General features: G+C 36.4%; 1 protein-coding gene across 1 annotated transcript; it reads right to left on the bottom strand.

Moving 5' to 3' along the window:
- Positions 1 to 1,008: 1,008 nt before the first annotated feature.
- Positions 1,009 to 4,286, bottom strand: LOC111904993 (F-box/WD-40 repeat-containing protein At3g52030). The gene is made up of 9 exons (XM_023900680.3): positions 4,035 to 4,286; positions 3,124 to 3,321; positions 2,933 to 2,987; positions 2,728 to 2,826; positions 2,499 to 2,602; positions 2,246 to 2,335; positions 2,025 to 2,164; positions 1,748 to 1,832; positions 1,009 to 1,596 (listed from the first exon to the last, which is right to left on the bottom strand). Exons 1-9 carry the CDS (start codon positions 4,280 to 4,282, stop codon positions 1,230 to 1,232), a joined length of 1,386 nt encoding a protein of 461 aa, XP_023756448.2. The 5' UTR covers positions 4,283 to 4,286; the 3' UTR covers positions 1,009 to 1,229.
- Positions 4,287 to 11,290: the final 7,004 nt, after the last annotated feature.

Here is an 11,290-nt window from a genome sequence, read left to right on the forward strand (position 1 = left end):
CTTTTTTTTTAAACTGACTAAGTTATCACTTATGTAACTTAAATGTTTTATTAAACCCCGTTCATATAACTTATTAATTTGCTAACATGTCAGTTAATGTCCATTATTAGTCACTAATTTTTATTTGATAAAAAGCTTTTATCAAATACCATTTACCATTCATAAGTGGCATTTACATATCATAAGCCTATCAATATTACCTTAGGCTTAGTCATGCAGACTTATACCAATTACGATAGTAAGCTATCAAAATTTTCTTTGGCTTAGTCATACATACTTATACCAATTACGATAGTTTAATATAATTCAGTTATTTACAATGATATTTTAATACTTAAATATTTTATCCTAGTTGGGTTTTACTTTACTTAGATACCATGTTATGCATTGCATATAACTTACATATCCTATACGTAATTATTATACATTTTTTCACTTTTACCATCATTTTTAACCTTACTATGATTTACACATCCACGTGTAAATTCCAATCAAAATTCCGATCAACCATATTTACATAACATGGTTGACAACCTGCATAAACATCAGTTTGATGTTTAGCATGATAAAACATGTACACTTGTAAATTGTAATCACATAACTAACCTTATGAATACAACATGAATTCAAAAATCGGTTGCAATTTTCATGTATCCCATACAAGTGTCACAATCCATGAAATTATAATTCTTTTCACATAAACTACACCTATTGATGATGATTTCACCAATTAACAATTATTTACCAACTTTTAGCTCATAAGCTTCACAATTTGTATACATACTCCATTAAATGTCAAGCACCCGTATTCATAGAATCATCATCCTTTTTCACAAGACATTCACATTTTATGATGATCCATCCCTATAACTCAACTTCATATCACATTTTGTTGAAACTCTTGGCTAAAGAAAAAACTTACTTTCAAAGATGACATGTATAGATAATTAACTAGTCATCATGAATAAAACAAATCTATCAATACACACATTTAAATATTATCCCCAATTTGCATACAAACCCTAGAATCATATCCTTTTATTTGATTAATAAACTTCAAATCCATTAATCACATTTGCAACAAACTATAACCTATTACGATCCACACTCATTATATCTATAATCGTCTAGATTTAGTAATAATCATAAATGTAACAAATACTCTACTACAATTCAAGCTAATTAAGATCTTCTCAAAATATAAAAACATCAATGAACCATTTCACTTCTCATTTACCAAATCTCCAAACCCTAATGTACCCATCGGCATGTGTAGTGACAACTTTTTGCATCCCAACAGCCAAACAATTGATTGAAGGTCGGGAAGTTCTTGGCATTAAATCGATCCTTGTATCTTCCAAAACTCTTATTCCTTTTTTTCTTGTAACCTTTGATTGATGATTTTGTGATCTATATAACTTTCTACTACTTTCATCCATTATACAACTTGACAAAATGTCGCCTTTTTGTGGGTCCACAAGGCGTAAAACACCATCTATTCCTCCAATTGCTAATATCGATGTGTCATCACGCATGTGTTGGATTGAAGTTAGGACATTTGGACTCACTCTCACCTCCCACAATCGTTTCATCATCCTAAAAATCACAATATTTTATTCATTTCGAAATTAAAACACGATTATTTGATGAGGTTTTGCATTATAAAATGATATTGTTAAATTTTTAATGTATATGCAACTTTTAGTGATCATATCATATTGACAATACACACAAAGCATCATCATACCGTAGGTCCCACGAAGATGCTCTCCCTGCTCTTGATCCAACAAATAATATATTTGAACTTGAGTTGTAACACAAAGTGCTTAAATCTGTTACATAAAGTCAAATAATTGACTTAATATATAGGTGTTGATACATTTTCCCCAATTGTGTTGTAATTTTCTCAAATGTTTTTAAACATCGAAAATATATATATATATATATATATATATATATATATATATATATATATATATATATATATATATATATATATATTAAAAACGGGGCCCACAACCAACCTGCAGAATCATTTGTCTTGAGTGTTCCCACTTGTTGATCAGATGAAAGATCTGATAAAGATATACGCCCAAAAGAGGAGCCACCAATAAGCAAATGGTCATCATTCAAAGATAAGCATGTAATAGGTCCATCATGCATCCTACAATATTTTTTATTTATAATAATTACAATAAAAGGCGTGTAACAAATAAATGTAATTATTATTATTTACTTGTCATACTTTATGATTCTAGCCCATTTTCTTCCATACATATCAAATACACGAGCTCTTCCATCCTCACATCCAACAATAGCTTCTGGATCTACATAGCTGCATATAGCAATGTACTTTGATTGATTTGTTTATAAATTATTATAGCATTCTACTTTCATTTTTACTTATTACTACATTGTACTTTGAAAAATCTACCCAATTATAGCAATAATTGGGTAGATTTTTCAAAGTATGATGCCTTGATGAGAAAACAACCTACCACATGCAAGAACCTCTAGGAAATTGAACACCTTGTGAAGAAAATATATTTTTCTTCTCTTTGCGCCTCCATAGACATATGTTACTCCCAACTAATCCAACAACCTTTAAAAAAATTAACATGGTTAGAATATGTGAAGAATGATATACATTAGGATCATTAATAAAGATTGTAAATTTAATTTTATGGCTAAGTGCAAGAAATAGGAATGTAAACAGAACAGAAGTACCTTGCTCTCATCAAAATCAAAGTCGATTAAAGAACCTGTATGTGGAAGATCATACTCAGCCAGACATTTGTATCTTTCTACAGACCATAGGCGCATCACCTAGCAAATGTTGAAATACTGATGTTTATAAAAAAAGGAATGCATTTCCTTAACATAATGTAATATGAAAATAATATGAAAGAAAAATGATGCAGAAATTAAATACCTTACCACTTCCACCAGTGAGGAGTAGTCCCACCTTCATTTTGCATTTGTCAATCCTATAAAGAAGCAAAATGTAACATAAATAACCAAATGTCTTGAGAATAATAAACCATGATAGAAAGAAAGATAATGCATTGAAAAACATATGAACAGTGAAAAAATTAAGATACATTGGTTAATTGACTTTATTACCCATCAGAATGACCTCTCCATTGATAAATATCAACAGAACCTGCACGTAAAGAAGACTGATGTTGACTAATAGCTAAGGCCTGAAGTCTTCTCCAAATTCCTTCTGAAGGGGTAGATATGTCAAAATCTCCACCAAAAATCCCTCTTTGCTTGTAACACAAGGTTTGGAGTAGCTTTGATTTATCAATGACTTGTCTCCTTCAATCAATGATACAAGAAGAAAGCAAGGTGAAGATGAAGTTTCAAGTAATTAAAAACAAGACTTGATTTTAAATTTATGAAACATGAGGGTGCATTTTCTCCTTTATGATAATAGTAGTTTCATGTAATCAATAACACTTATTCTTAAAGTTATGAAAAACGAAAAGATGCTTGTTAATAGCATCTTGGCAAGAAGAATGTATTACACAAAAACTTTCATAATTAACTTGTGTCGATTGCATATTCTTCAAAACGGAACATTGATATGGATTTTGATGCCAACATTCCTCATCATCTAACAAAATTTACTACTCAAAGAATCTGCTAGCTACCAATACACACTAGCTAAACAAGAACTACTGGCAATCTGAGAATGCATGAAATATCATTCAAAAGAAATTGAAGAGCCTACCAAAACCATTACCATCGACATGGACAAAAGGGGGCATCTTGGCATAAAATTTCCAGAGGATGATTGATAATGGTTTTGACTTTTTCTGAGTGATAAAGTTCATGATATTAGCAACTTCAGCTATTACAGTCAAATTTAACATAAAATTCAAACCACGCTCTCAGACTCTTCCCTATATGAAAACCAAACCCTTGAAATTGAAAGCAAATAAAGATGCGTTTTCTATTAATGAACAACTTTTTTTGCGGATATTGTATCGCTTCTTGTGAGCTGGATCTGAACAGGGGGGTTAGCTTACCATGACTTGCAGACGGCCGTGCAGCGAATTAGATGGACGAGATCAAGGAACGAGAAAACCGCACAAATAATGTCGTCACTGAGGGCTTGAATTTTTGTGGGAGAAAAGACATTTCTCCTCTTGTTCGACGGAGGAGGTCCGGCGGTGGAGGTGCCCAGGTCCATCGTGTTCAAGGGGTGAGGACATAGATTTTTTTGGGAACCACGCCGTGAAACTACTCTGCGGTATCGAGTCAGTTCCACAACCATGAATCATTTTCATTTCTTACTTTATATTTTAGAGTAAATTACATAAATGGTCCTTGTGGTTTTTCAAACTCACATGTTTAGTCGTCAATTTTTTTTTTTGTTATATGGGTGGTCCATATGGTTTCAATTTCTTGGATGACGAAGGTTGTGCCAATACATGGGGCATCTTGGAAGATGGTCCAAAGTCTCCAAATTTTAAGGCTCTATTTTTATACATTTTATTATGTCAATATAGAAAAAAAGTTTGATATGTCGTGTATAACCGTTGAGCGGAAAATAAAAGGAAATTGAGTCAAAACAATCTCAACAGAGAAGACTACAGAATGTGCGATTCTTTTAGAATAGTTATCACATTAGGCCTCTCGCCACCGCAATCAAATGAATCTATGAATCATATCTAATTTCATCAACGGTAACAAAAAAATCAATTCATAACAAACTAATTCTGGTTTTTTATGCAATCTTCTGATTTCCAATTTCAATTTTTGTTTTCTGATTACTAATTTCAATATTTTTTAACACATTGATTCTGATAATTTGATTCCACGCATCCTTGACAAAAATCTATCGTGTATTCGTAGATGATGTAGTTTGGATGATACGGGTATTTGCTTTGTGTTTTGGAGCCCAAGGGTATCGGTAAAGGTGTTGGTTTGGGCCTTTTATTAATTTTGGATTTAATTTTAGTTGTTTTTCAGACTAAATAAAGTTTATAGAAGTGTAGGGTTTCTCGTTACCTTTATGTGGATATAAAGAACGTCGAAACGGATAAGGGATGCAAAAGTTATGATCATTTGAAGTTAGAAGGGTTTGGACCAAGCCGCGTACGCATGACGTACAAGGGAGGTACGCATGGCGTGCACGGGAATTTAGATGTGGATGCATTTGGGAACGCCCTGCATTCCCCAAGGGAACTCGCTGCGTTCGTTAGGCCAGATTAAAACTCTAATTTAGGGTCTTGGACCCTATTTAAATACCTTAACTCGCCTCCAACCCTCATTTCCTTCCGCCTCCATCCTCTCTAACCTTAATAACGAAACCTTAGACTCCATTTGAGTGATTCTTGAGCTTCAAAGTTATTTATGAGTATTTTGGTGCTTGAGGATGAAGAATGTACTTCTTGAAGAGTAATTGCTTTACTTGAAGCTTTTGGATCCAGGATTTGTGCACGTAGATCTATCTTCTGAAGGTATAAAGTCTCAACCTTGATAAATCTTTCATGTAGATCTAGCTAAGTGATATTTTGTTATGAATTTGGTCCCTTTGAGATGGTTCTTGTGAGTAGAAGTTATTCCATAACCTTTGAGCTTCATATTTGGTCCTTGTTGAGGTTATGAAGTCATAAAGTTTGGATCTTGATAGGTAAAAACCTTCCATGAATGATTTGGTAGTCATTTGATGAAGTTTGGGGACTTAGGGATTTGATTTGGGTCCCATTGGGTTATGCTAAGTCATACACTTGGAAACTTTATGACTTAAGAAGTCCCTTGAAATCAGATCTGGAAGTTTGGATTGAAGTCTTAAGGTATTAAGAAGTTTTAAGACATTTTAAAGTGATTTTGACCTTTGGAGTTCATCCTTGGTGTTGGGCTTCATTAAGCCATGCAAAGGATTAAAGCCTTCGACTTTATGGATTAAGTCACTAATGTGAAGCTATTTTAAGGATTTGGATGTTGGACTTAAGGTATTAAGACGTTTGGTGTGATTTTTGGTCAATGGTCGGGAACGTCGTGCGTTCATATCGGGAGTGCGACAAGCTCAGGCAAGGGGTCCCGATCCGTGGTCTGGCAACGAACGCCCTACACTCCACCAAGGAACGCAACACGTTCGGTTCGTCAATGAGCTTGTTGGGCTTTTGGTCATAGGCTTGTTTTGGGTTTGTTTCACTTTGGACTTGTTCTTAGGGCCTTTGGGCCATATGAGATTTATTATTGAATAAGGAATTATTGGGCTTTAGGATAAGGCCCATGTGGGTTGGGCCCAATTTGGAAAATTGGGCCATTAGTGGGCTTATGGATCTTATAGTTTTGGGCCTTTTGATTTTAGGCCTGGGCCTAAGTTTTGGTTCATGTTGGGTCAGGGGTAAAATGGTCATTTTACCCTAAGTATGGATTATGGATCATAGTTTGGAACCCAATTGCTAATTGGGTGTTATTTTGGTATTGATAGCTCGGGAGGTCGTTAGAGCAACAACTAGGGATTTCTTTTAGTGAGCCTCTACATTCAAGGTGAGTATCCCTACTGTTCTATGGGTCGAAGGCACCAATGACGACCCATCTGGTTTATGTATTGTATGAAGACCCGGGGGTAACCCATGATATTTTGTATGAAAGACCGAGAGGTGGCTCCTGACAAATTGTATGTAAGACCAAGGTTTTAACTCTGGAAGATAATTATTTAAGTAGTTGTAGATTGTATGCTAGGTGTCTTTGTGATGCTTGAATGGAAGACCAGGAGGTGGCTCTTGGCACTTGTCTGTAAGACCCAAGGTTTTGGTCCCCGACCTAGCAAGAAGACCACGATGCGACAAGACTATGGTTGGCACATAACACTTTTATTGATTGATTGGTTATGTATAATATATATGGATCATTTGATATGTTTGGTATGTGGTATTTGGGGAACTTACTAAGCTTTGTGCTTACAGTTTGTGGTTTATGGTTTCAGGTACTTCCGGTTCAAAAGGGAAGGGTCCGACTTGATCGCAGCGCATACACCCGTGTTTTCTGCAATATGTGATCTTTGGGAATGAACCCTGATAATTGTTTTATTTTGAAATGCTTTTAAATGTTTGGATAAAGTTATAATAGTGTTTTGATTATAATAAAAATGAACTTTTTACCTTTGTTTTTTTCGGGATGTTACAAGTTGGTATCAAAGTCTTGGTTTGAGGGATTTGGGCATACTCTCGGGTGTACCTGAACTTAAACTGAGGGTTTGGTGAAATTTTTTATAAAATATACATATAAGTAAAAAGAATTTTCTAAACAAAGAATAGGGTGTGATGCGTGCAATCGGCCGAGCTCAAGTAAGTGGTTCCCAAAATACCAATACATATTATTATGATATATTATATGATTATGAGAACTGCATGGTAGAATATGGCTATGGATCCGCTTAGTATTATATGATAGGAGAGATGCCTTTATATGCCTGATTATATGAGCTTTAGAATTGCATGCTAATATGGATTCCAGATTAGTGGATTGAATGGCTTGATTAGTGTATGTTGGTTAGATTTTTTGTTTCCTGAATGCTACTTGCTTTGTGCTTTGTGTGACTCTTAGTGATGTAGACCAACTACTGAGTGTATATGTTAAGTCACATGTTGGGCATGTTGAATAATATCAAAGTGATGGACTTGGTCCTATTGCGCAACTCTCGTTTGAGTCCATCCGTTCTATGAACGAGCCTTTTACTCGAAGGATTATCTGATCTCTGTTGCATGTGATTATATTCGTGAGGTAGCTAGTTGACATTAATGGGAATCCTTCAGCAGCTGAAGGCAGGGTAAGTTCGAGAACCTAGGATATGCTTCAGCGGGTTTAGTAGTGTGGGTTAGTGGGTTTGATGTATTAGTTTGAGGAGGTGACTTAGAGGATTCAGGATGATTGCTGAGAAAAGTATGGATAGGTGTGGAATGTAGTATTGGGCCCGTACTACTAAGAGCACATGATCCATACTCGAATCGGTGGGAGTCTTGGAGAATCTAAGAAGCTTACGGAAATGATGATTCTTGGGTATGTTTTGATCATTGACATATTTCAGTTTGGTAATGAACACTTGGGGAGGTGGTTTTGGTTCTGGTTCGGATTCCAGCTCAGGTGCAGGTGTTGAGCTGATTAGCAAGTAGATGCAGGACTTCATCTCCTCGTATATTTCTTGTAGTATTTCGAATATATTGGATGAGCACTTGGGCGCGTTCCGTACGGAGGTTATGGCTATCATTAGAGCTCGCACTCTTTCTTTCCAGGAGTTCCGTGCTTGTGGAGCTCCTGCGTTCCATGGGGAAAGGGACCCCATTGTCAGTAGGAGGTGGTTAGCGGATATGGCTAACGCATTCAAGACGATTTTCTGCCCCGAGGAGGTGAAGGTCAAATATATTTCCTGCCTATTGAAGGACAGGGTCGCGATTGGTGGGAAGAGGTCGGTAGTGAGTTGGGTGATGATGTTGTTGATGTTATGTCATGGGATGACTTCTCGACCAGGTTCCGAATTGAGTTTGCTCCGGCGATTGAGGTGCAACAATTGGCGCTAAAGTTTCTGGATCTCTTCCAGGCTACTGAGACTGTGGCAGAGATCATTGCCAAGTTCCTGGAGAGGGCTTTATTGGTCCCGCAATATGCAGTAGATGAGGAAATAAAGAATGTGAGGTATCATGATATGCTGTGGGATGACATCAGGGAGTTTGTGAGTATTTCAGGGTGCGAGACCCTGAATGATATGGTTTCTAGAGCCCGGGAGCGGGAGATCGATTTGGAGCACCCCAGGAAGAAGGGATCAGATCAGGTGTATACAGTGGAGGGTCCCGGGAAGAGACCCAAGACTTATGTTCAACGTTTGAGAGGCCAGCAGGGTCGGGGTCAGTACATTACGTGTAGGAAACTGCACAATGGAGTTTGTTGTTCTAGGGGTTTGGGCTGCTACAAGTGTGGCAGGGTTGGTCATGTCAGCAGGGATTGTCCTCGGGGGGCAAGCCCGTTGTGTTTTCACTGCGATCAGGTGGGCCACAAGAAGTTCGACTGTCCGATGATGAAGGGAGGAGCAGTGAGTACGCTTGCTCCGGCTACTTTGAGGATCACCGATGGTCGAGAGGGTAGGACAGGAGCCCCGACGGAGAGGAGTCGGGCTTTGCAGGGTCAGGCAGGGGAGGTCAGGACTCCAACAGACGATGTTGCGGGTATGTATCTTTTGTTTTCTTCTCGGTTTTATATGTATTTTTTGTTTGGAATCTTGCATCGGTTTGGGTAAGTGTGTATTGGGTTTATTTCTCTGCTTATGTTTGGGTTATATCTTCAAGAAATGTTATATGCCATTTTCATGCCACGAATCATTAGTGGTTTAGTGAAGGGTTGTTTCTCATATAGTGGGTATGGAGTGTTCAGTGTTATCTTGGTTGTAGTCAAGATTGGTTAAGGGGAATTTTGTGGAAGATTTATGGTCAGGATTCAGCGGGTTAGTGGTCCAGTATCACCAAGATTGAGTGGTTTTAGAAATTTTTGTTGGATAAGGTGTCTAAGTCCATAACTATTTCGGGTGTGTACTTGACCCGACCCGACATGGTCCATTTGGGTTGCATGGCACCATGCAATTGGATAGACTAAATGAGAGAAATAACACTTGGAGATTATTAATATATTATAAGTTCTAATATATTAATTATATTATTTGATTAGTTTGATCAAAGAATTAATTTGGAATTAATTATGTGATCAAAGGATAACTAATTAAATATATGGGTTGATTATGTAAATCATTCATATCTTGTATAGTGGGCTAAGAAGCTCCATGGATTATCAAGTTGGGTTCTACCCATAGGATGCTCCATGGATGTTCCATAGGAGTTACAAACCCATGGGTCATGGAAATGAAGAGTCATGACACATTAGGGTTTACATGGTGTAACCCTAGATGTGCCAACACTATATAAGATCCCCATTCTCCACCAAAATCGGCTAGACATAAGAAACTAGAGGGCTTGGCCGATTTTAAGAAGTGTGTATTATCTCAAAGGTCTTTCCAAGAGCATTTGGTGTTGTGTGAAGCATTTGAGGCATCACACTTGGGGTGCTAGGCTCACAAGGTTTCAAGGAACATAAGCAACAACAAGGTAAGTTATTCTATCTTTCATTCAAGTTAAAATTGTTCCACATGTATGCTAGATAGGAATATAACCTTGGAAATTCAACTTTGCATGATAATTAGACAAACATAGATCCAAGGTTATTAGGGTTGCATGTACACTTAGGAAGTGTTAGAATGCTCAAAACCCATCAGTGGTATCAAAGCCTAGGCTTGTTTGTTTGTTATTTGTGCTTAAAAGTTGAAGAAAGTCGAAAAACTTGCTGTCTGACTGCTGGACTCGGCGAGTCCAATGGGGGACTCGTCGAGTTCACTTGTATCTTCAACCTACTCGGCGAGTAGGTTCATGCACTCGGCGAGTAGGGTCGACAGAGTGCAGATTTTCGACTTTAGTTGCTGGAAATGGATTAGAAACATTACCCTAAACTGTTTTGGTACTTGAAAACTTGTTTTAGATGGTGTAATGTCTTGCTAATTCATTTACAACAACTAGTTATCAAAATTACAAAGTTTTAAGTGTAGTTTTGATTCATGAAAGTGCTTATGTTCATGTTCTTGATCTTATGATGTTTAGATGATCATAAGAATTATTTGTAACCTATGTGGTAGTTTAATTCTTGATCATAATGTGTTTTAATGGAGTCCATAACTTGTCCTCAAGTTATGGAAAACCAAAAGTCACTTGAGTTAAAAACCATTAAAAGAACACAAGAGTTAGAAAAATGAAGAGTCTCCATTTTATTACTCTATTAAACTCATAAGTTACAAGAAATGAAAAGTTTTGAAAGTTTACAAAACTTGCCCTCAAGTTTTGGAACAAGTAAAGTCAAGTTAAACTTTAGTTCCAACCCTTAGAATTTTAACAGTTAAAATTCAACCCTTATACTTATATTATTATGATTTAATAATATATATATATATATATATATATATATATATATATATATATATATATATATATATATATATATATATATATATATATATATATATATATATGTATAAGAACAAAGTCGTCTTACCGCTAGTACGCCTCATTCACGAAACCGGTCTATAAGGTGGGTATAAGGTTGTTGCCTATAAAATGGCAACTTAATGGGTGTCCACTCTCACCCACCGCTTGCTTGATCGGTGGAGGGTCTTTAGCCGAACGGGTAAGACAAGGACTTATAAATTCTCATTAAAAGTATGATGAATATTATAAAG

This window comes from Lactuca sativa, chromosome 7 (genome assembly GCF_002870075.4).
Source record: "Lactuca sativa cultivar Salinas chromosome 7, Lsat_Salinas_v11, whole genome shotgun sequence".
Classification (NCBI taxonomy): Eukaryota; Viridiplantae; Streptophyta; class Magnoliopsida; order Asterales; family Asteraceae; genus Lactuca; species Lactuca sativa.